The sequence below is a fragment of the Botrytis porri genome (assembly GCF_014898465.1).
Source record: "Botrytis porri strain MUCL 3234 chromosome Unknown BPOR_019, whole genome shotgun sequence".
Taxonomy (NCBI): Eukaryota; Fungi; Ascomycota; class Leotiomycetes; order Helotiales; family Sclerotiniaceae; genus Botrytis; species Botrytis porri.
Genome location: NW_024066093.1, coordinates 440,667 through 468,169, shown reverse-complemented (window position 1 = coordinate 468,169; position 27,503 = coordinate 440,667). Strand labels below are relative to the sequence as shown.

Below are 27,503 nucleotides of genomic sequence, written 5' to 3'. Positions count from 1 at the left end.
GTGATGGTGTTATTTAGGATGCGTTGTTCAGCAGTATCAGACTCGTCGAAGATACCACGATGCTGTGCTCTACAAAAAATAGCTGCGCAATTGCACTAATAAAGCTTGTTACAGACGCGATAGCAGTATGAGAGAATGCTATCGCGTATGGCTCGTAGATCTGCATACATCGTAAGGTGTGTGAATACACCAGGTAAAGATCAACATCTGTAGCGTATGGTGCCAATGAAGGCGGAAGTGTATTAGATCTTGGAATGGGACGTTATCTGGTTCTTTACTATTAATATACCCAGTAATGTTTGTCTTCCACTATTTTGGGAATGAATACTAAGAGCAATGGCTTTGAAGGCGCTGGGCATATTCTATTCTGGGTAGATAGAGCTATCCGGATTCAGATAAACAATCCCTTTTCCGAAGCTTATCGTTTAATAAGTGGGAGGAGTTCTAAGCAAGTCAATATCATTGTCTTAGAATTCAGTTCGATGTAAGTCTTGTCATCGGCTGGTACGTTGAGACATCGAATTGCTCGAGCATACAATGAGCTCACTGGGAGAGAATTCAAAGATGCTTCTTTGAGATGATAAAGTTGTCAAGCTCACCGGGAGGAGGTAAAAGCGGAGAAGTCAATTAGGCCTAGCTCAAATTATTCTGCCGCCCCGCATAGCAACATAGCATGCTCGAGGCATAGTAGTAAAGGTTTCAATTCTCAGAAGTCTAACTGCTAAATCTATTCATCAATTTATCATGGGACTTTTCAGCCCTTCGCAAGCTTCTCTGCCCCCTCCAAAGATTGGCGCAGATGGTGCGCCCATAGCCCCGGACCGAAGTCAAAGATCACAATGCTGGGAAGCAAGAGATGCATACTTCAAGTGTCTGGATAAAAATGAAATCATCGATAGCCTCACGGAGAACACCAAAGCCGAAAAGTCGTGCGGAACAGAGGCGAGAGTATTCGAACAAAACTGTGCTACTAGTTGGGTAAGTTTTTTTTCGCCGCAGAAAGATTATAGACTGCTGTTATGGATTGGCTCATTACTGATCTTCGCCCCCTTCGTCAGGTTCAATACTTCAAGAAACGAAGAGTGATGGAATACCAGCGCGAACAAACATTGCAAAAATTGAAGGCTGAAGGGGCACAACAAATGCCAGGAGTTATAGGGGCGGGAGCACCTGGTCAGAAACCATGAAGGATTTTGGTGGAACGAAATGTACAACAGTTTATGGGAAGGAATAATCCGACGGTCTACGGCGTTGTGTAGGAAGCTTACACGAAGTTCCCCATGACCAAACACAATTACAGTCATGAAAAAGGGACATTCCTCAAGAGCCCAAAATATATTTCTTCAAGTCTGGGTTGCAATCAATTGCTCACATTCACAGACGGAATCTCCATCGTTGAATGACATATTTAAGAAAATGGAGTGCCCTTCTAGCACTGGAAGATATTTATCCAAGGTTCAAGAAAAAGAGTCACTGTAATTTATAAAGCATAAGTCAAACATAGGTTCAAAAAAAGGTCGAGTCTCCTGGTCATATTGCTAATCACCAACTGAATTGACGTCCCGAATATATGCAACTTCACTCCAGACAAATAAGTCCTCAAACTCGAAAGTTTCAATCATCAAGGCCATCACAAATATGCTAATCCACCCTCGACTTCTGGCTCGCAACCTATATACGGATACGTTAAAATTCTCTAACTCTTTTGTGCCCAAGCGGGTCATGGAAATCGATCAACATATATGTGCACGTTACTCAGCCAGATTTGTGAGGTGGGTGAATGACAGTCTGCATTTCACGTTCAATGTAGTGAGCTCTTGTCATACGGACTTTTAGTTATTGGCAGTCTAGTAACTATGGATCTCAATGCAGAGACGTGTCCCAGGAGATCGGGTCTCCGCAACTATATTACATTTCTCAGACATCATGAAGTCTATACGCTTGAAGAGATTCAAAAGATATCATCTACAGCATGAAAATTTTTACAAACAATGCGATGCTGGTATCCCACTCATCTACCAAAATATACCAAGCATAGGTGATAGAGTGACCATGCATTCCCCAAAGTCCAAGATTTACTCATGACTCCAGAGGTGTCGGTAAAAGCTCGAGGAGCATCCGTTTTCCCCCATCTTCTGTCTATACAACTTTTAAACAAGTCAATTGAGTTTCTGCGCATCATTAACCCTATCATTCGTATCAAAGAACAACGTAAGGATTGCACTTTGAAGTTTTGATGTTTGAAGTCCTTACTGTTTCTTCTCTTCCCTCAAAACTTTTTTTCTGTATTTGTTCGTTCTTTAGGATCCCGTTTTTTTTTCTTGTTTTTATTGAACTATGCAGGCGGCACCATACTGTACCGTACAGGTAGTTGTATGTGTACTTCTTAAAGGAAAAACTATGTCTTCTAGGGTATAATGGTCATGTTTTTTAATGTGATCTCAATGTATCAATCTTTTGATTACTGTGCTACTTCTGGTTGCAATCAACATTTCGAAGTTTTGGTTGAATTTTTTTCTCTCCTCCCCCCTTCAAGTAGCATAAACTTTCCAAACCTACGCTCATGAAACGATCTGCTAGGGAGTGTAAGCCAATAGGATTTAATGTCTATGGTGGTTCACTGTCTGCCCTGTGCATACCAAAGCTGATATGGTTCTTTTGCATGTCTACGCGGATATTGACCACTCGCAAAATCGTTTCTGACAGTCGAGCCAAGGGGAAATTGCTCTTCATCCAACGGACCAATCTTTCCATTGCTGACACTGAAAAAGGACTCTAGATTATGTGGCCACCCACATTTCATTACTAAAAGGACTGGAGAAGAGCTGTAATTAATAGGTTTAAGGTCTTTGAAGGTCTCGACAGGGTATCCGGCTTCTACCAGGAGACGCAGAGTTAGGAGATCTCCATTTTCAATAGCATATAGTTCAGCCGTTCTGTTGATGTGTGTATCGGAATCCGCCGTATCCCTCAACAGTAGGCTCATGATAGAATGCTGGCTCCAAAATGAGGCTATTTCAATCAGTGCAGCGTTGTATCCTCTGTCTCTGGCTAATGAAACACCGTGATTCAAAAGAATATGAACGACATTTTCATGGCCCTTGGTAACGGCAAATCCTATGGCATCCATCTTGTTCTAACGTACACGTATGGCGGTGGCAAAGCCATCTCGATTCGCGTCATTTTCGAGGTGCCCGTTCAATGTTACTATTCGTAAAGGCCTTCCAAAGTGCAAATGAATTTCTGTAGGTGCATTGTGAACTTCTTCGGCTGAGGGATTAGATATAGCCGAATTGAACCCACATCTGTATCAATCAAGCAAAATTTCAATGATTTTGATCCTTCCGTAACTCGCGGCAAGATGTAAAGGTCTTCCAAAATATCTGTTGTCTAAATCGGCATCAGCGCTACAATTTTCAAGTAGTTCTCGTACAATGGAAATATCCCCAGCAATAATGGCTACACTGGGAGTAGTTTGGGTGTCTAGCCTTGCGTCGTCATCTTCACCGATAGCAGCGTTACAAAATTATAATCTCCTTCGACCACATGCATCTGGATCTCGGTCATTGCTTGGGCCACACTTCAAGCGTTCTTCCATCGCATGCAAACTTTGATCTCGAAAGCTGTTTGCTCGTCTCTCGTGTGGATGTTGTTACTACACGTCTTCAAAGAATGAATAGCTTGATAGACAGGAGAGAGTATCGTATGTTGGGGGTTAGTTCATCTCCAAATGAATGAAGAGATGTGTAACGCCGGGTCAATTGCTATCGGGATATTTGAGACGTATTTCAAGAGCCTCACCAACTGGGCCTTGTGAGTTTGCCATGTAGTTGAGGCATAATGTTTTCGTGATTATTGTATTGACGAGTTCTGATGGTAGGTTAATATGATGGAAATATCATAGGTTTGACATGACTAGAACATACCGCAAGAACTCGTAAGTTCATGCTCTTCCAGACTCCGATTGTTACTAGTATCTGATCAAACATAATTGCTAAAATGTCGTCGGGTAGGTCGACGAGATGCTTTGCAGATACAGCCATGATGACTGACTGTTTTCGATGGGAGCAATGAATTCAAAGCTAACCGTGCTGATAGCGACGCTTGAGAGTACTAGTTGGGTTGCAATCATCAACCAAATTGCCTCGAACTTTTGTAAAGCGGAAAGGATAGTCAATGTTGGTGAATTCAAGATTCTGGGTTTATTAGAGGTTGTGTGGAATTGTGGCTCAGCCATACCTACAACAGCCATCGAATCTATCCAGCGCGAAACCGAGACACCAAAAAACCAGATCTACATTCACTTGAAATTTAGAACAAAGTTTCATTGCTTCATACTCAATCAGACAAAACCACTAGTCTTATTAACTAGGTAAGCATTTTGTGATACAGCGTTGAACTTGAGGAGTTTGTAGTTTTATGGCAAGCTGGAGAGTTGTCATTCTTACTTTCTTCATGTTCACCCACCATGCTCTCGCCTGCTTGGCTAGCCCGCATCTTCTTTGATACCGTTGGAGTTCCGAAAGTCAAAGAGAGATGTGCACTTGGCTCCCGGTATTGAGTGACTGCAAAATATTGAAAACTGGATGCTCCATGAAAGAAACTGCAACCTGGATGTATTTTGGAGACAAGCAAAAGAGTGTGCATGCCTCAAGGTAAGTTCGGAACGAAAAGCCAGCTATGAACAGAGCATTCATCGCTATCGTAATCAGTATGACATTCCTAGGGCCTAAAATGACTTGTCTGGAAAGGTCGAAGCAATAACTGTAGCCAGCTGGTGCAGCATTTATGATGGCCAGTCTTCACTCCCCGGCCCATTGGCTGGAAAGGAAATACCGTCCTGCTGCCTTGGTATTAATACACGGCCCTTGAAGAATCGGTTATGAAAGTACTGCGAAAGCGCAAAACTGTTCATCTCCAGGTTTCGTAGCCGATTAGTGCAGATACAACTAGGAAACGCCTGGGTTTATAAGCTTCCTCTCTTAAGCTAATGATATCCCCTAGCTGAAACCAAATCGATCGGCTTTCTTCTCAATTCCTTCTGGCTGCTGCTTATGTTCTATCCGCTCTCAGTACAAGATGAGAATGTTCAATCAAGCTTGAGTCTTTTTTACGTCATCTCGTTCACTGCTTTCTTTAAATTTCACCGGGACAAGAATTCATACCTCAGTAACCTCACTATATCATCCATGATGGGTGACGATGATACTCTCTTCAGCACTAGGCCAAGATACTTAACAGGGTGCTGAATTCTGACGAAGTTTTCAGCTTGCAAAAATGAAGAATCTGGTCCTCTCCAGCGTATTCAAACACCCATCCTATCCTCCCCTTACCTGTAGGATAGGAAGGTTGGTTTTGAATCAAAGGATAGGCAAGATAGGATATTCATGAAAATCTACAGGAGATAGGAGTTCCATCCTGGGCCTAGGGTAGGATGGGAGAGGATGGAGATGGGAGTTTTGAACCGCTGATCGTCTCCTATTATTCTCCAATCAACAAAAGCAAACGCTTCTCGATTATCTACCTGCCGAATTCCTTACATCGCTATGTAAATAAGAACGGATTGGAAAGGAGCGAAACGATATGAGTAGGTACTGGAACCGGGTTATATACGACCGAAAGGACTAAAGTTGCCATTTCAACTAGTTTTAAAGGGGTAATTTTGCAGAGTTTTGGTGCTGCTACGGGTAATGAGATTACTCAAATTTTGATGTACGATTTCACTGTTCTTCCTTAGCTTGAGAATTGCCCATTATCAATGTTCATGTGTTCCAAATAGCCCAGTGTAATGGCTGATGGGTGGTTGGAGAGGGAGGGCTGGAAAGAATGAAGATGAGAGGATGAACGACTCAAGAAATCCCTTTCCCAATCGCTCAATGCAGTCGTTATGTTGCCTTGGATCTCCCGTTTCTGGTACGTTGACTACGAAGTATTGACCAGAGCAGAATCAGCAGACATCTGTTGCAGATCTGCGAGAGATGATTCCCAAACTGGATGTTTTCCCTTCGCATTTGGCCGAACATGCAAAACCACTTGCCTCCACCGAAATACACCGTACATTCATTATTTGATCTTGATCGTGTTAGACTCACGCTAATGCCTTGACGTCTCTACTGACTTTTCCAAATAATCAAACTTGATTCAATAAGCATAAAAACACAGTTCACTGGAGTAGATGAGGGGGTTGTCATTCATTTATCCATGAATACTGAATAAGTTGACTGTGACAGACGGCGATCATCTTATTGGGCCATTAATCTACTCGGGAGCTTTGAGCCCCAATTACTTTCTTCTGGAATGTCTTTACCCGTTGGTTTAGATGATCAGGTCCCGTTTGATTAGTGCTGTGGAGTCGACTTTAGTAATATTACCGAGTTAGCACATGGTAAACTGGTATTCTTCACCGTTGCCTTCCTCTTCTACTGCCCATGCGGACGGTGGATGTCACTGATGGATTTGATTCTTCGCGAGGGTTACATTGAGGTTCATTTGAATGTTAAAAGTTAAAACTTAAGACTTGAGAGGCAATGAGGGAAGAAGCCGATCATTAAGAATCTACACTTCGATCGAAATGTGTCATCACTACAATAGATCAACGTAATCTTTTAAAATTCCTAGTGATCATTACTTACTGCAAAATCATGCTTGATATACAATTTGAAAGAATACAAAATATGGAATCGATTTCTACCTCAATTCTGAAAAAGATGCATTTTAAGATTCTTGTTCAATTGTGTGGGTTTGTTGTATGATTTTTCCTGTCAGTCGCGACTCGCGAGAATGGCTACAGAGTGGGTTCTCACACGAGAGAACGAACCCCTTGAAGATTACCCAGTACTTGGTCCTTGCAGTCCCTGATAATACTTTGTACACCAGACTCGTCCATCAGATTGGTATTTGGGAAGGAGTCAAAATCCTGGGTTTGCATCGAGCCTCCTTGAAATCTAAAGAATTTGATGGTAATTTCAATGCAAATCATTTAAAGCCCAATTCTGATTTTAATCTTTTTCGAAGGAACACAGTTTTCCCCAACAAAGCTTTGATAATTTATTCAGGGTTATTCCTACTACGAAGGATTCAAGCATGTTTCAACCGTCCAAACGTTGTGAATATTGAGATACGGGGCTGAGCAAGAAAGCCAGTAGACTTGCACAATGCGAACCAATGGGCAACCTCGGCAACTATTTCCTTTTATTAGTCTTTCAGAATTACATGTGGACTGTCAATGTCAATCTCATCCTCATTCATGCATTTGTACGGATATAACCCAGAAATCACACCCACGATCTCCATGACAGGCTCACAAGTAAAGCAAGAATAAGGATACCTGAAAATAAAGTTTATACAGATTGGCACTAAGCGAGTTAGTTGTTGGAGGCTAATGCTTACATGATGCTGGTAATACGAGGTAGCCTGTAAAAAATAAAATTTCATCTTAAGGAATTTCATACTTGTACCGTATAAACTTAACAAACTGAGATTATATTTAACCGCATTTAGTCTAGTGTGCAAGTCGTACCCTACAAACTAAAATAAAAGAAACAATTTTAAATATTTTCAATAAATCATTATTAAATCTAAATTAATATTTTGTTCTAGAGTCGAAGGCTTTTTTAGTATTTAATAATAGAAATAGAATCTAACTAAGAAAAATTACAAAATTTAGAATTATAAAAAATTGAATTCAATAATTAAATCACAATAAGAGTATATATATATTATTCAAAAAAAATTAAAAATTTTACATCTTAATAAGTTCAACTAAAGAGGATAATAACATACTAGGTTGAATTTAGTTAAATAGAATCTCAGTTTATTATGTTTATATAATATTCTAATTAGTAAATCCTTCATGAATTAAGGCAATCTGAATGTAGTGCTATTCTTTCTATTGGGCAGATGTTTGACAGAATAATAGCGGTGTTTAATTAGGTTAGTGGTTACCGAGTCAATTTCCTAGGAGCGCAGGCCACTCTTTCAACGAATAACGGAGCGCTTCGATGCTTTCCCAATGTAGCAGCCTAGCGAGTTTAGGGGTAAAAACCTCAGCAAGTAATAGTGGGATAAAATTAAGCAAATGCAAACACTGTGCCACCGAAGCTCCTCGGTGAAGTTTCTTAGGGTTTTCCTCAAATGGGTTCAGGTATGGCATTGTATTTGTTTTGCAAGGAATCTCACTCAGATATGACAAGGCTGTGAAATTTAGCTTTGATCCTCCTCTTTTATCATTCTCTTCTACTTTTTTTCTTCTGGATCATCTTCCAGAATTTCATAATATTTTGCTATCCAAGATGGCGATACAATTCTCCAAAGCAAGATATTCCCTTCAGAACCAAACGACTCGTATCATCAAAATACTCTCCATCATTGTCTTCTTCTACATCTGCACGTATTTCCTTTTACCTCGAATCCAATCCACTCCTCTCACCATCACCGAGGAAGATATATCCTTCGAAGAACGAACCGCTCACATCGGCAACAACTTCCTTCCCGCCGCTAGCGCCGACCAACTATGTGCTTCTCACTCCCTCACATCCTATCCCGATCGTTCGCAAAAACGTAAGATATATGATCTCTTCATGGTCAATTCCGAGCTGGATTGGCTCGAAATCCGACTCAATGAAATGAACACTGAAGTGGATTATTTCGTCATCCTCGAAGCGCCAACTACCTTTACCGGTCTTGCAAAAAACATGACCTTTCAAGAACACCGAGCCAAATTCTCTGCTTTCGAGGATAAAATTATCTATCACGTTTTGACCGATGCTCCTCCCCCAGTCTCCAACACCACGTTACCCGGCTCCAAAGAATACGAAGCCAATGCATGGATCCAAGAAAAATTTCAACGGGACGCCATGTTTACCCAGGTATTCCCCAAGCTGGTGGACGAACAGAAACCCAACGAAGGAGATGTGATACTCGTCTCCGATATTGACGAGGTAATTCGACCGGCTTCTCTTCAAGTCCTACGTAATTGCGTATTCCCCGTGATCCTTACACTGCGCTCGCAATTCTACTACTATTCCTTCCAATTTCGACACCGAGGAGAACAGTGGGCACATCCTCAAGCGACGTTCTATCGGGGTCTGGAAAACACTATTAAACCTCATAGTTTGCGTAGTCGCCACGGAGGACACGTACAGGTGGATGAAAGAGATAGTAAAAGTATCGGAAATTTGTGGAATGCGGCTTGGCATTGTAGTAGTTGTTTTAGTACACTCAAGGAGATGCGAAGGAAGATGGAGAGTTTCAGTCATACGAACTTGAATAAGCAGGAGTTCAGAATGACAGATAGGATTGTGGACAGAGTGGGAAGGGGAAAGGATTTATGGGATAGATTTGGTCAGGTACGTGAATGATGTTTCTTTCTCCGCAATTTGGGATGGGGAAATGGGGTTGCTAGGTGCATCTTGAAATGATAGTTGAAGATTCAATCCATCTTCACGAATCCAAGAGGTCTCGAGTGAACCTTGTCAAGTCCACTCACCCTTTCACATTTTCCGTTATTCGTCTCCTACCACCAAAAGAGAAATACACTAACCTTCGATCATCAACAGTGGTACAAAAGAATAGATAACAACAACGACATCCCAAGCTATATCAAAGATCACCGATCCAAATTCGGATACATGGTTGATCGCGATGGTGAAGGAGCCGGATTTGTCGATTACGATGAAGTCATTGCAGAAGAAAAGAAGGGAACGGATTTAATTTGAGAGCTTCATGGATGAATTCTTTAAACAGGGATGAATTCTTTAATGTTATAATATGGTATATTTTATGAGGACATTTGCACTAGCATTTACGTCAGGAGTTTAGGTTTTGGATAGATGATTCGTCACATTTCTTAGAGTTTAGAACCGGAGCGTAAGATTCCCTATGTTTTAAGACTTTGAGAAAGGAGATAATGAAGGAAAAGAAGATGGGTGGAATTTCACATACTCTAGAAAGGGGTATTTATGGATTCTTATAAGGTCTCTCTAGGGGTCTTTCGAGCGGGGTAGCTGTGGATGTATAATAGAACGAAGACACTCCAACTGAGTGTATTATGCTATACGCATAGTGAGCATACTACAAATATTCAAACGAAAAATTAGACCTCATCGAATGATCAGACCGGTGCATCCAACCTCCAAGTTTTCAGTGATCTAAACGCGCATCCACTAGGATACATGCAACTGCTTCAAACAATGATTCTAATCTCTGATGAAGGGGGTATCAAACATTATTTCATGCCATTTTCATGCCATTTTCATGCCATTTCATCCGAAAATAAACTCCCATCCCATTGTCCATTCATCCATAAATAACCAGACTTTTCATTGGGAGATGGGCCTTCCATCACCACAATACATGTATTCATCACATTCACCCTTCATAAAACGACAAACCATTGCATGATATCCTCTACTCACAGTTAAACCCACACTCGATTATTCCCTATTATTCCGCGCTTCCATCTCCGCAGCCATTGGTGGTCCAGGTACCATAGGCGGTTCGCGGAGAAGTGATTTTTTCTCCTGACCTAGAACTACTATTGTCGCATATTCATTAGCACATATTCATTGATTCATTCATTCACTATCCTCCCCTCTCTCTCCCTTTGCACCTCTGAACCCCGCAAGAATCACACCAAATCAAATAAACAAAAACAACTCACATCTATCCCAAAGCACCCAGCTCGTAACAAACAATATAGGCAACGCTACAATCGTCATCGTCACTCTCCTCGCTACACTCTGATAATTTCCCGGCAAAGGTTTCTCTCCCTTTCCTCTACCCATCGAGCGCGCGCCAGCCGGCGTGGTCAAACGCGAGGTTATAGACTGGTTTAGGGCTTTGAGGGGAAGCTCAGATTTCGTGGATTTCGTCGCTGTGCGAGCAGGTTTGGGTTGCGATTGGGAGGGTTTTGGTTTGGGAGATTGAGATGAAGATGAAGCAGGAGTTTCCTGAGTAGATGCAGAACGTACACTTTGCATACGCTGCACCTGTGCCAGGATCGGAGAAGCTATCATCGTGGTTGCGTTTGCGACCAGAGAAGATCGATTTTCTGCGCTTGGTATGCCCGGCATATTCGGATCCAATGAATCTATAACTGCCTCCGATTTCCAGTCGCTTTCTTTATCGATAGTAGCGGGTATGGGGACAATCGCAGTAGAGGTCGCAGGTATGGCGATACCTTTTGATTCCTCAGTCGTCGTAGGCGCAGACGCAATCGCGGCTGCAAAGGCAGATGTTCCGATATTCGATTTCGTCGATGGAGATGCTTTCTTCTTACTCACTCTTCGTATCGCCGATGTACTATTAAATCCAAATTTCAAGCCTTCAGATTCCTCAACCTTCGAGGTCGAAATGTCAGATAGCGAAAATGATGCTGAGATATCAAGAATGATTTTCTTGGGCCTCGAACTTTTTGTGGTGATAGTTTCAGTGTTATTAGCCGCCATAATTGATTGATAAGGGCGGGGCGAGGTTGTGAAGATTCACGTTGGTGAACGCAGACGCGTTTCTTTGGGATTTTGATATTGAGTTTGTTTTAATTACTTTTTTATTCAAAAATTGTATTATTCTTACTTTTTTTCCTTCTCTTTCTGTTCAATACCGTGTTTGATAAAGAATTTCGATCATTATTGGAATATTCAAGTGTACTTTTCAAGGCCTTTATCAATACTGGCATAGGAACCTTTATCAGTTATTGCTTGTACTTCACAGGGAGCGGGTGCTAATATACAGCGAGAAGAAGTCTGAGGCAGATTGAGGGAACTTTCGTGGTTTGGAAGAATGGAAGGGAGAGGGGGTTGGAGTGGCTGTATGATGAGAGAGTTGTCTATTTTCTTTTAGTTAGTGAGTTGAGAGATACGAGAGAATGGTATGAGGATGATTCGGGGTAGAAATTCGATGGAAGGGGGGTTTCCTTCCACTTCGGGAATATGGATAGGTGAATATTATTCCGAGTCCTTTGAGTTGGAAAAACTCAATTCCTCGTGTCAGTTTGTTCGTTTATTTGTTTTGTATAGGGATAGAAGGGGGGGTATGATTATCTGTAGAATCATATTTTATCTCTTCCTTTCTTATTATGTTTATCGTTATTTATACATGATAGTTCGTACGATATACACAATCCTCCTGGATTGCACCCGCTCACTCTATGTAATCGATATTGTTGGGAAGATATGGAATTAGAATTCGAATCAAGAGTTCTCCTTGCAGGTTGAGAGATATACTGAATGTAGTATATCCGTATTACTCTTAGGTATCTAAACGAAGTTTTATGGTGGGAGTAGGAGTCTCTACTATCTACCAGGTATCTAGACGATTCTTGAGATTTGAGATTGAGTATATGTTGATGGGTTATCTAATTCGAGGAAGGAGGGATGACAATGTTTTTGGGTATTGATCTTGTATTAATCTTGTATTGATCTTGACTCAATTCATCTCCATTATCCACTCATTTCGCTCCCTCACGCGACGAGGATGCTCCTTCGACTTCAACTCAACTTCAGCTCATTTCTTCGAATCATAAGCTAGAGATATCTGGAATTTTGAATAACTATGGGTAGGTAAGTTACATTCAGGATCCAAAGTGATTCTTGTAGTAGTGTAGTGAATGAATGTAGAGGAGCTAGGTACCTAGTACTATTTTGTATTAGTAACTAGTAGAGCTCTTGTTTTATACTCACCTGGAGACTGGAGTAGGTGTTCAATATTGAGATTATTGTTATTGAGATACTTCAATAGGTAGGTAGGTAACCATATAAGTAAGATGTTCACTTGAATGGAACTAAAGTATTCGATATTAGATGTTCATATCTATTCATATTCACATCTGAATTACACTTACATTTGTTTTCATCCTATCGTATCTTCTACTATTTTGTATTTCTCATTCTTTTAGATATAATAGTCTACACTATTCTACTTTGATCTGATTTGATTCGATCTAATTTATTCCTTCTCATAAAAAAATGTACATCACTTCCGAATAAAACAAACCTATCTATCTACACACCACACCAACCACATCATCTCTAGAGTCTTGAAATCATATCATCTTTTCATTCCTCTTTCTTCTATTTTTTCCTCATCTCAAAAATAGAAAATAGAAATTAAAATTAAAATTAAAAATTAGAATTCATAATTTCAATCTCCCCCTCTCCTCAAACCAACCCACCTCACAAACACAAACACAACTTCACATAGCAAAACAACACAATACAATTCAACCTCACAACATAACACAAGAACCCACACCCTCCCACAAAAAAAGTGAATATTAAATCGTAGTTTTCCTATTCCTAGTATATTCATAATATACACACAAATGATATGAAATTCCTGTATAAAAATTCCCTAAATCAATCACACCACGCTAAACTAGATTTCCCAAATCAAACCAAGTCAAATTCCCCAAACTAAACCAAACCAAACCACAGTATACCATACCAGACCCATCAAACCACACCAAACCAACCCCAATCTACTTTTCCGTATGACGTGATCTTATTTTATGATCTGCTTACTTGAGATGTAGTAGTGATAGTCGTACATATTCTTTCCCGAAGCTAGTAGGAGAATACTTGAAGATAGATGGGTGGATAGATGAAGAATGTCAAGATAACCTCCCCTCCTCCCACCCTAAGGCAACCCCATGAACACCTTCACCAACTTCCCATAATCCGGGGTCCCCAGCCCCGTCACCGGATCCCACCCCCTCACCGCCTCAAACCCCTCCGTCCCACACCCCGGATTCCTCCCCGTCGTAATATCATTCATCGCCCCCACATTCCCATACAACACCGGATTCACAAATCCCACCGTCCCCTTCCCCCCCGCAATCCTCTCCTCATTCACCAAATTCAGCATTGCCGCAAACGCCGGACAACTCGCACTCGTTCCAAACGCCAACGAAAACTGTCCATTGACCGCCGTCACATAATTCACTCCATTGGCACTCACATCCGGATACCCTCTTACCGCTCTCGAATTATTGAATCTGTCCGCCCCATACCCCGGCGGCGACTGCGCATAATAAGTCGCCATGACGTCTTTCTGATACTCCGGAATCGGGAAAACATTCGAGAAGCCTCCCCCGCTGAAAATAACCTTCGACGCCGCACTCTCAGGACTGTGCACCGTACTCCCATTCAGAATCTGCGTCGCCCCCACACTCGTCACATAAGGACAAGTCCCGGGAAAACTCGGATTGAACATCCCCGAAGATCCATTATTATACGCTCCCGTCTTCGAATCAATACACTGTCCCCCATTTCCCGCGACGCCAAAATCGCCCGAGGAGTACAGCACCGAGACGCCCTGAAGCCCAAGTTTCATATACTCATTACACTGACGCATTTCATATTTTGCGCCGAGATCCGCTTCGTTGGCTGAATACGAGGTTGAGATAACTTTGGTGCTTTGATAGCGTCCGCACTGGAGCTCCCCGGGGAACCCCCCGGGTTTGGGATCCGGATATTGACCATCGACGTTGGGATCTTTGGAGTCGCCGCCTTCGGCTGTGCAGTAGGAAGCATCGATTGCTTCGAGGAAATTGTTGAAACTTCCTCCCTCGACCACATCGCCGACTTGGAAGACGGTCACTTGTTGCGGGTTGATGAGCGCCATGGCGAATTCGAGATCCAGTGCACTTTCCCCGTTGAACGCGAACGATTGGTTCGTTTGTTGCACGATGGCTCCGTCGATTAAATCCACAATCGGTACTTTATTCGCTTGACTGGGTGAGAATTGGTCAAACCACATGTTTAAATCGGTTTGGAGAAATGCCTGCGGTGTGTATTCGACTACCCCCAGCGTATTATTCGTCGCGGATTTCGAACCCGGAGGAAAATTATACAGAGCTTGGAGACAGGCAGTTGTGATCATTGTATCGCAATTTTCGAGCGTCATGAGTGCATTCTTGACATCGGCTCCTTGCTTAGGATTCGACGCATCTTCCGGACTTCCCATTTTTCCAACAGGGTTCGTGTCTCCCACACCCATGCCAATTTCAGCACCCATTCCATCCCTCTTCCTCCTCTTCACCTCCTCCGCCCTCCTATTCAACACTCTCAACGGCTCCGGCAAATCCCTCTGCCGACTCACCTGCTTCCTCCCTCCTCCCCCCCCTACCCTCCCATCAAACGCCACCCCAGGCGTCACAAAATCCACATGCGCGCTCACCCCCCTCGGCACACTATACTCACCACACGCCACATGTCTCCCCCCCTCCTCATGTTCCCACACAAAATACTCCGTCCTCAACAACCCCTCCGCCTCCTCCGTCGTCGCATTAAAACTAATCCACGCCCTCCCCTTACTAACCCTCACCCTCTCCGCTGCAATCCCCGCCTCATGCAGCCACGTCCGCACAACCTCCACCGTTTCCCAAGACGGAGCAAACATATTTGCGATTTTGGATGCGCTCCAATGTTGACCGTACAGAGGGGATTCAGGATGCGAGACCTGATTTATAAATTCCTCGGCGCGGTGGAGGTTTTGTTGCGTGAGACCTATGCGGACGGGGATAACGGCTTGAGGATGGAGACGTGCGGATCTTTTCCATTTGGGAGGCGGGGAGGATCTTTTTTCATGCACCACATGCGGTTTTTCTTCCCTTCCTTGGGCTCTCGCTTTCTGTTTCCTTTCACCCTTCACCCCACCAACACTCCTCCCACTCGCTTTCGCTTCGTAAAAATTCATGCCCTCCGCCTCCCCCTTTCCATTCCCATTCCCATTCCCCCCCTCACCCCCAACTAACAACGTCGTTCCCTCCGACGAAACGGGCGATGCACAAATCGCTACCACCAGGGTAGCGAAAACACCCATCCCAATCCCAAAATGAAACCTCATTATTTCCCTTCGATGCTAAACCCAGAGCATCTGACTACAAAAAAAAAAAAAAAAAAAAAAAAAAAAAGGAACGACAAAAGAATTCACCCACAAGTATCACGACGGCACATTCATTGATTTAGCAAAATTGCATTACGCTAGTGTTTGCATTGGCTATAAATTCTGCATACTGAAACTATGGATAAATTCGATACTCAGATCGAAAGTGCATTGTTATTATAGATGCAAACCAAGTGATTAAGCTCCTGCGCACTACATGCCATATCCACAACATATAAGGCTTCCACGGGTATAAGGGGACCCTTTTGATGATAAATATGGATTCGAAGTTTTGAAGCGAAAGCTCAAGACCAATAAAAAGACAAGCAAAAGCTTAGACTTTCGAGATTGGCAAGGATTTGGTAAAAACCCACACAAAGATGGTTTCCAACATTCTCATGGGAACCATGTCTTACACGTGCAATGCACCAAATTCCCCGAGATCCAAGAGATCCAAGGTCTTGGGTGAGGCTGATGAGGGTATCTTCGTGGTCAAGATCAAACCACTGACTTGCACGGATCTAATAATGATCAAAGGACGAGCTTGCGAAATGTTACTACCAAAGATGAAATGAATGGTTGAGATAGTGGATTCCCTTCTTGTATCAACGATTCATTGTACCAATAAGCTGACGTGGTGAGTTCGAGATCAGTGGATACCAAAAGCTTGTAATAACAACACGGACTTCAAACCATTGAAAGTAATGAACTTTGAAACAATCAAGATTCAAAGTTCAAACACCACCAGTTTTTAATTCGGAATACTTCTCAAAGGTCTTCTTCTGAAGAGCACGTTGCTCATTAATAACCTTCCATAATTCCGCATTTTCTTGTCGTAACTTTTCTTCCTCGCTGGAGGACGAAGATGAATACGAAGGTGTAGCTGTAATCTGAGGTTGAGCAAAATCAAGTAATGCTTTCTCTAGCATACCCTTAGGAAATCCTTGATACTCCATGGCTTGATCAAACGTTGTTGACTTTTTGATACCATTTAATTGAGCTATGAATGCATAATTACCCTCGGCCAATTTAGGCTTGACTACGTTTGTTGATTTGGTCTTTGGTGTCTTTGGAAAAGGAGATTGCATGACAAGGTTTGTTACGGGCGCGTTCAAATCCGAAAGCTCTACCAAGAAAGCACGTCTGCCAGTATCCCAGTGTGCAATCTTTCCAGAAGAATGTCCCGAAAAAATACTTGTTCCATCGTAACTCAGCCCTAAACAATGTACAGCACCAAGATTCTCTGATGGCGGGGACCAAACCGGCGAGTTGATTTGGACTGGGGTGTTTTGCAGTCGGGTATCATACAATGGATTGATTGCTGAATTTGGTTGAATGAGCTCAATCATTTGTAATGAACCGTCTTCGAAGCCCGTATACACAGCTCGATCGCATGGGTCCAGTGCCATGCATAATGGAGTGGATGGAAGTAAGAACGTTCTTAGAAGATCACCCGTGCGGTAATTCCAAACAATTATTGAATTGTCCTTACTCGCAGATATGCATATATTTGATGTGCTGGAACTATGACCCATGACAACGGAAGTTATGGCGGCTCGATGGTTTGACAAGGTTCGGGTGGGCTCATGCGGTTCATTCGTATTTGTCTGTAATGATAAAAGCTGTGGAATTGACCAAACGTGGAGATTTGAATCTTCGGACCCCGTAATGATATTTGTTGAAGTTGAGGCCATACATGAAACCGGTTGTAGATGTGCAGCTGATGTTGAGACTTGTCTGCCTGTACAGACCTAGACCCAGAAAGAATTAACACAAATGACTCGATGCATTCGCCATCGTGTCGCCATCAATGTAGCCATGTGGTAACGGTAGCAATGCCAAACGGCACAAGACGACACGACGTAAGCTGCAGATAATCGAATGGGCGAAATAACTCACCTCCCATAGTATGACCCGCCCCTCGGCTGTACCCAGTACCAAAAGATCATCGCCGACCAAAGTCAAAGTGTGTAACCTTTCTGGAAACGAAATTAAAGCTTCTTGATTCCCGCGTTCCCTTGAATAAACATGAACAACCGCCTTATCAGCCTGTGCCGCGAAAACATGAGTTGAATTTGCCGCGAGGGCATTAACTGCGGTCGAACTTTTCTTAAAATTTGATTCGATTTTTGGGGAAGGGTGTAATGTGTGAATGTAAATGCCGATATCTTTTGCGATGGCAGTATTCGCCGTTCTTGGCTGAGCGCGAATGGATGAGATGAATTGTTCGGATAACATGATTGCCGATGGATGTCTTCTTTTCTCCTTTGATCGATTGATTGACAAGATATTTGATTAGTCGTGATTGAGATTGAGTATTCGAAATTATGAAATTATGAAATGGATCTTTTATTTTGTGTTTCGATTCTTATCGGAGACACCGGTAAATTGTGGGTATGAAGCTCTTGCTCTCGTAGATTCGTCGTGTTTTAAGATGACCTTGGGGAGATTCAAATGTAATGGATGTCTTGACCTGTCGGAATCTTTTCCACGACGCCTTTTTTGGTGAAGGGCAGGAACCAGTGGTGAGTAGTGAGTAGTGAGTAGTGAGTAGTGAGTAGTGAGTAGTGAGTAGTGAGTAGTGAGTAGGCAGTAGGCAGCAGGTAGTAGGCAGTAGGCAGTAGCTAGTATTCAGCAGTCAGTGACCAGTTGCCAATTGCCAGTTGCCAATTGCCCCTCGCCAGTTGCCAGCCAACCAGTATAGTTCAACGGAACGGGCGCCAAAATTTGGAAATTTTTGTTTTTCCTGTTACTGGCAGGCTTGTAAAATTGATCGACAAATCAAGCAGGGAAGAGATGGGACGGATGGAACCGTGTTTGATCTGTGGTGGTGTCGTAGATGCTTTAGAATTTGCGTGAAAAAGGCACGAGAATGTAAATTTGCATAATGAAGATTAAATTTGATGTTTCTGGGGTAAGAGTGTAATGAACCAATCAAAGACGAGAAGAGGATGAAAAGGCTGCAGGAGGCTACAGGAGGCTGCAGAAAGCTGCTAAAGGGTAAAAAGAGGCTGCAGAACCTGATGAATCCTAAAATAAAATCGAGATATCCGTTCAAGGACCAGGGGAGGGGGAGGTTAGGTTTCCTCAACTTTTGTTGGGATTTAATTATAATAATACAGATGACCATGCCAATGACCATGCCAATGTTGATACCTGAAAATCAATGCCAATATCAATATCAATATCTATATCGACGTCAGTTCCGATTCCGAATTCCCGCTTCGCTGGTAAACATGGGGGTGAAGGAAGATCAATGAATCAATCTGCGTATGGGTTCAAGTATTGGGTAATATGGTATTGCTATGTCATGAGGTATGCTATTGGTGTGTGCGTGGATGAAGCGATGCATATCAATCAAAGCTGACCGTCAAGGAAGATGAGAGAAAAAGAAGTAGATCTGAGGCAACAGAACCAAACCCCATGGCATCAATAGCATGAAGGAGTGAGTGAATGGATCTACTCGCCATCTTCTTCGCGTATCGTGACATTATCTGGTAGCATGAACAATCTTACTGAACCCGAAACTACTCCATTGGATGCGTTACCCAGTCATCGCCCTGGTCGCCGCCCTGGTCGCCCTGGATATTATTCCAAATTCCAATGCAACCTTGGAGACGCCCAGCATGCTCAGCCAGAATTCGAAGTTCAGCCAGATTCTGGGAAAACGATCAACATCGTCCATGCTCGGTGAATGGTAAATGCCGGATATCATCATTTGAGTCAAAAGTAACGCAACGAATACGGAAAAAAGGGCATTTCCGAATAGTTGGATAGGGCATGAGCATGAGCATGAGCATGAGCATGAGCATGAGCACCTCTTCACATCCTGGATGTCTTACCTCTTATTAGTCTGGATCTGTCAAACGATCTGTCAATTATTCCTCCCAGAGAAACTTATGAATCTCATGGGTATCATGGACCTTGTTACTCGACTCGAGTAGACTACTCTTCTCGTAGTCTAGCCAGTGACGAGTCGATGATGGCACGATGGGCCAGGTCATCGCCGTCGACTCATCAACCACGCAAGCAGCCAAACAAGCAAACCAGTATGATGTAAAAGGATTCAAGAAGCTGAGATCAAGACACCATCCATCTGTACTTTGATCACACTAAACACCAAACACCAACAAACATGGAGGAACTCATCAGTATCTAGGTACCGAATCGAGACATTTCTCGTTTCTTGATCTCGGAATTGCCTTTTTCCTTTTTCCTTTTTCCTTTTTCCCTTCCCCTTTTCTCCAATCACTCGCGCCAATGATCGCCCTTTTAGAATTTTAGGACATTTTTCGAGTTCAGGTACCGGAAGCTTAGCTGTTGGGTTGTTTGGCTGGTTGGTCCATTCTCTTCAACATGGCAGAATCTATCTTCACATCCAATTGGTGATCTATTCGAGCTTGAGGAGAGTTAAGGGTTATACTCTCACTTCTATTAATTCCATTGGCTTTTCTTCTTTCAGAATAAGAATAAAACAACATTAAGATCCTCTCACTAATTCCATTTATACATTCATTAATTTATTCATGCCCTTACCACGATTCGTTCATTGCTGACCAAAGCATCCTAAGTACATCGCTTTCATACATCGGACAACTTTAATTACCCAATATAGCAGAGGACAAGTAATAAAGTCAGTTGACGGTTGGACCCAGTCACCCAGCTCCACAGCAAGCAGAGGGCGCAGCTATCATGAATAGGGCAACAGCAGCGAATTGAGTTTTGAATATCTCCCAAAAGTTACAGCTTGGGTATGAAATTGAGGACTGATTGAGAATCCCTAGTCCATCTCATCCTCTAATTTTCGCGTCCCTGACCAATGGAATCATCATCGGGGATCCATTACACTTTCGGCTTCGGGCTTTACCTTTTTCCACAGGGCTATTGCAGTATAGCAGGGCTTGAGGAGTAAATGAGCTGTAGAAGTCAAACGAACGGAGCTTTTGTTGATCGATGCAATGTCTAGTAGCTGGTAGGAGGTAGCTGGTAGGAGGTATCTACGGAGGAGTAGCTCGTATGTAGTAGCTCGTATGTAGTAGCTAGCTGCTAGCTGCTAGTACGTGATGAATATGATGAATTTGTGATTGAATGTAATCATTAGATTGAACAGATGAACCAACGAAACAAACTAGTGAGGCTGAACTTTTTTTGATGGGTGGCCGGCGTCCTATCATGGCCCAAGTGGTTGTAACTAGCAAATCCGTTTGTTACACATGACCAGCTGGAAAAGTGTAATGAATCCACTCGAATCAATTACCTGGGCAGTGAGCAGTGAGCACCTACCTAGGTATTCGCTAGGTATAATTCTCCACTTCTTCCTTCTAAAAGACTTCTTCTTCTTCTTCTTTTCATTATTGTCACCCATGGCCAGTCGTACATCATTTACATATTATCCATGAAACATCGGTAATCATACCACGACCCAAACTCATCAAAGTCATCTTGATTCCCCAGACCGAAAGGAGCATCAAACCATCCGACCCGATCAAGCATATACCAAAGACGGAATCATGGGTAGGGGAAGGGAGAGGTTCATAGAATGAATGTTCTGTGCGTATGTGAAAAGAACAAACAACCTTCATTAAGCAAACTTAGTTTCCACTAAGCAAAAGCTTAATCGAACAATGTATGTTTACAACCATGATTACATACAATCACATACCATCACATACCATCACATACATTCCATACCATTACATACTACTATCAATAGGGCAAGTCCGTTGCGCTCGAACTCATCTCAGTAATCCTGATAAACTTTCCGATATTCTCTCGAGCGCAGCGAGAACGGGGGTTTGGGGGCTTGTCCCCATATTCATCATTATCATCATTATCATCATCATCATCATCATCTGAGATTCATTCTCAACGTGTACGTGTACGCAGTCTATGAAAAAAAAAAAAAAAAAAAGCAAGTATGATCTCCCCTTTCAACTTCCTTCCCATCTCATCCCTCAACCAATCGCAATGCTGTCCTCCCCTCACAGTCGCCTTATACTCCGGTACATATTCATGCACTTCTACCCTTATGCACACCAATAACCTTATGGATTGATCTACAATGTCCCGACCCAGGCCCTCCCCAACAAAAGTAAGCACATACTTCTGACGCATGTTGGAATGGATCTCTCTCGTTCTATTCTGCCTCATTCGGTCTAAATTATTTGTGTCTCAACTACCGGGACTTTCCTTAGCTCTTGTAAGATTATCACCAGCATTGGAACACGATCAATTCGTTCCCACTGGCCAGAGCTTCTCCCGAGGGATTTTATCCTGAACCTTTCTTAACCTTGTATGTGTACTTATTACCCCTTCACCTTCCGTGCCCCCTGGTCTAGAAAAAAATAAGATAAAAACAATGACGCCTAGAGGGAGAAAGGCATAGCCGGGTCTTTTTGTAAGTAGATGATTCCACTTTTACCCCAGTCCTGTACATAACACAGATCACGAATTTTGAATGTTGTGGTTCTGATGGCTCGACGGCTAGGTGGGTAGGTAGATGGGGGGGGGCGGTGGGGGGGTAGGTGAGATTACAAATTTAGTACTCAGTAGTTAGAAATACTAATTAGTTCATTAATAATTATGATTTATTAGTTATAATTTATTAGTTATAATTTATTAGTTATAATTTATTAGTTATAATTTATTAGTTATAATTTATTAGTTATAATTTATTAGTTATAATTTGTTAGTTATGATTTATTACTTATAAATTATTAGTTATGATCTATTAGTTATGATTTGTTAGTTATGATTTATTACTTATAAATTATTAGTTATAAATTATTAGTTATGATCTATTAGTTATGATTTATTACTTATAAATTATTAGTTATAAATTATTAGTTATGATCTATTAGTTATGATTTGTTAGTTATAATTTATTAGTTATGATCTATTAGTTATAATTTATTAGTTATGATCTATTAGTTATTATTTATTGATTATTAACTTATTAGTTATTAGTTATTATTTATTATTCATTAGTTATTATTCATTAGTTATTATCTATTATTTATCACCATCATGTATCATTCATTAACTATTTATCATTTATTAATCACGACCTACCTACCTAGGTCTATACTTATCCTCGTACATGGGTCACAAAAGAAAAAAGTGTTCTGTTTTTACTTTTGCCATGCTTTACCTCATTCTCGGGCTCCCGTCGGTGACCAAGTAGGTATACTCCGTACAATACAAATGCACCGCCATGTCAAAAAAATCATCGACAGGGAAATCCAAAGATCCATGATCTTCAGTCCCTGGTACAAATCAAATCATCCCAAGGGGGAGCTCATAAGGTTCCACATAATTTACCTTGCTTTGTTTTTCGATGATTTTCCACCCCGGGGAAGGGAACGATCATATAAACACTTCCTACATCTCGTGGTTCTCATCACATTACCATCAGACTATAATATGATATCGTTTTTCATCATCATCTTTTAATCTACACTGTGGTATACAATATACACTCCTTAGACCCTTTTCCATTGATTGAGTGATACATATTCCAATCATCGTCACTCCTTTTAAAACATCACCATGGGTTCATCAACCACACCAAACATCAGTCAAAGACAATCCCATACCTATCAAAATTCGACTTCTTCCATTCTACCCAAGGTACATGTGCTGCGCAAAACATATCAAGCACTCTCCAACCCACCCTTTGCCCACCAGGAAAATGAATACACGGAATCACGAACACTTTCTACGAGAGCTTCTCTACCGAGTTTGCACACCACCATGTTCAAGCAAGCAAATGCCACTTCGGCTCTGTTGAGACCTTCATCTGCACATACATCTAAAAGAGCAGTGTCTGGCATGAAACGACTTTTACCCCTCAGACTTGCTACTCCACCACTTTCAGAAGATTCGGAAGATTCAGATTCACACTCCGTATCAACACCTTCCAAGAGGTCAACTTTTGGACAACTCGAACGTTTGGGAGATTTATCGGATCTGGCAAATATCTCGCAACGGAGATTACACGGTACATCACTGTTAGCGATTCGTCCAGAGAAATATCGAGACACTCCCATCATTTCAACAGATGGATCGCCTTTGATCGGAAGTCCTCTGTATCAAGAGAGTGGCACCAAGTGGGATGAGATTGAATGTACTACATCTAGTATCATCGATGCGTATGAAGGATTGAGTGATTCGAGCTCAAGCAAAGGATGCGGTTGGGATGATTCAAATCATGACACACATGAAACACAAAGTGTGACATTACCACCTATGTCCCCAAGAAGACGTCATCGAGCAGATTCAGAGTTGTCTTTCAAATGTTTGGGCGAAGATAATGAAGATGCTGAAGAAGGCGAACAATCTGAATCTTCGTGGTTTGCGGGTTCGATCAAACGACGAACCGCTCCTAGACTGTCGACTTTGGATATTGAAGAATGGCTCGACGATAGTGAAAGTAGCATGTGTGAGAGTTCAGATGATGATGAATCTGATGACTTTTTTGTAGGTTATTCATTTCAATCAACATGACAAATCCTAACATTTTCTAGGCATGCGCAACAGCTCTTGCACCAGCCAAAGCACAAGTCATTCACGTGAATCATAAAAAATCTCAAAGCTTGTCTATTACTATTCCAGAAAGGACAATACCAACTGGAATCTTGAAGCATTCCGATTCATCTGCTCTTCGAAGATTAACTTCACGTTCCCCAGTCGAGACACCCCCAATGGATGATCTAGCCATGTCCAGTCCTCCAACTTCACCCGACGAGCCAGAATCACACACATTTTCTAACTTTAGTCAACGAAAAATCTCTCGTTCACCAGCAGATCTTTCTCCAACACCTGCTTCTCCAGATACGATACTTGATATCGTAGCCGCAATCGAAGAATGCACTTCGAACTTTCCTACAAAAATGTTATTGGCTGATACTCCATGTATATCATCCATTCGTTCGCATCTTAAAGCTACATCAACTGCCTCTTTTAAATCATTTCAGCGATCAAAACAACCACCACCAGCACCATCAACGACAACACTTACCCCACCCCATCAAAAAGGTATCAACCGTCGCAATCGTCCTCAAACAATCTGTCTCTCCCCAACCGAGACCAAATCCTTCAACTTTTCCATTCCCACCACTCCACCCGTCACTCCTCCTTTCAGTCCCGATTTCTCCTTCTCCTCTCTCGCACCCGGCAACACAGCCAGCACCACCAACGCCGGTCCTTCCCCCATTCTCCCAACTTTCGCCTATCAACTCGCAGCCGCCAATCTCCAACCTCTCCACGCTATCTTCCCCGTCTCTTCCGACTTCCTTCGATCCGCTCTCTACGCCCATATTCTCGCTTACATCTTCCTACAATCGCTTCCCTCCTCCTCAACCCCTCCACCCAGTACTCCTCTCGCTCGTACCACCACTATCAAACATTCTCACTCCGCTTCCCACAGTCTTCGCAAATCTTCTTTCCACAATACTACCTTTTCATCTTACACATACAACAATACATCTCTCGTTGGTATCCCCGCCAAAGCAGCATCCACCCTCGGCCTCTCCGCCTCAACATCCATTCGTCGCCACGGAAATCTGGGAGGAGGAGCATCGCAAAACAAGAAGATCGAATTCAATCTCAAGAATTGCATAGGCAAATTATTGAAGGGTATGCAGGGAGGTGTAGATGTAGATGGAAATGGAAAGGAAGTGGAAGGATGGGTTTTGAGAAGTTTGGTCGAGGTTGTGAGGGGATGTGAGGGGATTTAGTGGGATGGTTTTTCCATTCTTTGGTGATATTTTTTATGTTTCTTTTGTGTAGTTTGTTCTTGTTCTTATTGTTTTGGGATGGGAGGAAAGGGATTGAGGGTAGGGATTGATATCCAGTGGGTAGGAAGGATAGGATAGGATTTATGGTATCTTATGATATACCTCTGAAATACCATGGTAGCAAGGAATGGAATGGAACGGGATGAGATAGGATATCTAGGCCAGGCTATTCATTTATCGTCATCGTCATCGTTACTGTCGTTTTTCTTTTTCCTTTGTGTTTTCTGTTTCTATCTGTTTTTGTATTTGTTTATTTATATCCATCATCATCGTCGTCTTTATCTGTCACTTAGCAAGCGAGGCGTTTGGGTTTTGGGAGCGCGGCTGATTATTGGGAGGTTTGTTATGAGTACCTATGTTTACATGTACGTACAGTATGATTTTCGATTGATGGGAAGATGGGGAGATAGGGATGGGGTGGGATGGGAAGAATTAAATGGGATAAGATGGGATGGGATGGGACAGAGTGGAATTAGATACCTAGATACTTACTTTTTAATTGTTGATTCTTGTATTTATTTTATATTTATTTAATATTTATTCATTCATATTCTTTCTATATCTCTATGTATACAAATGTATATCTCTATTGAATTAAATTGAACTATATTGTATTATATTACATTGTATTATATATCTAACTGTTGGGATAGGGACCACGTGACCATGCTAGCGTTAACGCTAGCGTCTTCCGACACTACAGTAATACGTTTCGTAGCCTTAGCTTTTAGAACCTCAAGCAATATTACAATAGTGTGAATCATAGTACTATATTGATTTCACCATCCTCATGGTGATACCAACACTAATTAATTAGTATCTATAAGGAGAGTGAAAAGAATATTAAATTTTGAGGGGGAGGGTTAGATAGATAGATAGATAGATAGATAGGCGTGGGAGTTTTAAATGAATGTATGTATGTATATTGTCTCTATTGATTATGGATTTAAGTTTGTTATGTTAGGTTGGTAGTTGGTGGTTGGTAGTTGGTAGTTGTATTGAGATTTGTTAGAGGATTGTTAGGTAGATAGTTGGATTGTGTGAGGGGGATGGATGGATTGTGTGAGGGGGACGAATGAGGTTGGGAATGGATGGGGGTGGATGGATAGATGGGGATAGATGGATGGATGGACGAGGTTGGTTTGTATGATGGGATGTGTATTATAGATGGTTTGTGTAAGGTTGTATAATTATATAGTTGTGTAGAGTTTTTAATAAGATTTGAGATTTGAGATTTGAGGCTACCTAGGTATATATAAGGTTGAATGAATTTTGGTGGTTGGGTTAGATTAGATTAGATTAGGTTGGGCTGGGTTAGGTTAGATTAGATGATGTTAGGTTAGATGATGTTAAATAGATTGGGTTATGTTGACGAGGTTAGCTTGGGTTAGCTTGGGTTAGCTCGGGTTATCTAGCTCTGAAGGTGGTATGTAGAGTGTGGGTGGAGATATTCATATGATGGGAGGAGGGAGAGATTCATAGATCAGATGATTGATTAGATATGAGTAGTAGGTGGTTGTTAGGTATATAGATATTAAGGGCTAGTTTAGATGATAATTCTGATGAGAATCCGTTGAATTGTCTGTCTTTTTTTATTTTAATAGATTTCGTGATAGTATTTTTCTGCTTTGAAAAAGATAGATTTTTTTTCATTTTTCTATTTATATATTGATTTTACTATAAAATCTATTGAAATTTATGAAAATGAGAGAAAATAGAGTATATATATAATATATACTCGATAAAATTATTAAAGATATAACGTAGTTTATCAGTGGGTCGGTTATATTAGTGAATCGGCCACTTTTACCTCGAATTATT

At 41.8% G+C, this 27,503-nt stretch overlaps 9 protein-coding genes across 9 annotated transcripts; 4 read left to right on the top strand and 5 right to left on the bottom strand.

The window, feature by feature from the left end:
• The first annotated feature begins 523 nt into the window (after positions 1–523).
• EAF01_011084 (uncharacterized protein) lies at positions 524–1,535 on the top strand. Its single transcript, XM_038919341.1, has 2 exons — positions 524–978; positions 1,059–1,535. Exons 1-2 carry the CDS (start codon positions 745–747, stop codon positions 1,185–1,187), a joined length of 363 nt encoding a protein of 120 aa, XP_038765212.1. The 5' UTR covers positions 524–744; the 3' UTR covers positions 1,188–1,535.
• A 1,082-nt stretch (positions 1,536–2,617) lies between these two features.
• Positions 2,618–3,130, bottom strand: EAF01_011083 (uncharacterized protein; the record flags this gene model as incomplete). Its single annotated transcript, XM_038919340.1, has 1 exon — positions 2,618–3,130. One exon carries the CDS (start codon positions 3,128–3,130, stop codon positions 2,618–2,620), a length of 513 nt encoding a protein of 170 aa, XP_038765211.1.
• Positions 3,131–3,310: 180 nt separating this feature from the next.
• On the bottom strand, positions 3,311–3,598 carry EAF01_011082 (uncharacterized protein; the record flags this gene model as incomplete). Its single annotated transcript, XM_038919339.1, has 2 exons — positions 3,311–3,501; positions 3,544–3,598. The coding sequence occupies 2 exons, from the start codon at positions 3,596–3,598 to the stop codon at positions 3,311–3,313; spliced, it is 246 nt and encodes an 81-aa protein (XP_038765210.1).
• A 4,693-nt stretch (positions 3,599–8,291) lies between these two features.
• Positions 8,292–9,716, top strand: EAF01_011081 (uncharacterized protein; the record flags this gene model as incomplete). Its single annotated transcript, XM_038919338.1, has 2 exons — positions 8,292–9,347; positions 9,558–9,716. 2 exons carry the CDS (start codon positions 8,292–8,294, stop codon positions 9,714–9,716), a joined length of 1,215 nt encoding a protein of 404 aa, XP_038765209.1.
• A 396-nt stretch (positions 9,717–10,112) lies between these two features.
• Positions 10,113–12,092, bottom strand: EAF01_011080 (uncharacterized protein). Its single transcript, XM_038919337.1, has 2 exons — positions 10,661–12,092; positions 10,113–10,534 (listed from the first exon to the last, which is right to left on the bottom strand). Exons 1-2 carry the CDS (start codon positions 11,445–11,447, stop codon positions 10,434–10,436), a joined length of 888 nt encoding a protein of 295 aa, XP_038765208.1. The 5' UTR covers positions 11,448–12,092; the 3' UTR covers positions 10,113–10,433.
• Positions 12,093–13,635: 1,543 nt separating this feature from the next.
• Positions 13,636–15,846, bottom strand: EAF01_011079 (uncharacterized protein; the record flags this gene model as incomplete). The annotated part of the gene is made up of 1 exon (XM_038919336.1): positions 13,636–15,846. One exon carries the CDS (start codon positions 15,844–15,846, stop codon positions 13,636–13,638), a length of 2,211 nt encoding a protein of 736 aa, XP_038765207.1.
• Positions 15,847–16,619: 773 nt separating this feature from the next.
• Positions 16,620–18,123, bottom strand: EAF01_011078 (uncharacterized protein; the record flags this gene model as incomplete). Its single annotated transcript, XM_038919335.1, has 2 exons — positions 16,620–17,636; positions 17,785–18,123. The coding sequence occupies 2 exons, from the start codon at positions 18,121–18,123 to the stop codon at positions 16,620–16,622; spliced, it is 1,356 nt and encodes a 451-aa protein (XP_038765206.1).
• Positions 18,124–19,322: 1,199 nt separating this feature from the next.
• On the top strand, positions 19,323–19,579 carry EAF01_011077 (uncharacterized protein; the record flags this gene model as incomplete). Its single annotated transcript, XM_038919334.1, has 2 exons — positions 19,323–19,330; positions 19,387–19,579. 2 exons carry the CDS (start codon positions 19,323–19,325, stop codon positions 19,577–19,579), a joined length of 201 nt encoding a protein of 66 aa, XP_038765205.1.
• Positions 19,580–23,433: 3,854 nt separating this feature from the next.
• Positions 23,434–25,622, top strand: EAF01_011076 (uncharacterized protein; the record flags this gene model as incomplete). Its single annotated transcript, XM_038919333.1, has 2 exons — positions 23,434–24,363; positions 24,411–25,622. 2 exons carry the CDS (start codon positions 23,434–23,436, stop codon positions 25,620–25,622), a joined length of 2,142 nt encoding a protein of 713 aa, XP_038765204.1.
• Positions 25,623–27,503: the final 1,881 nt, after the last annotated feature.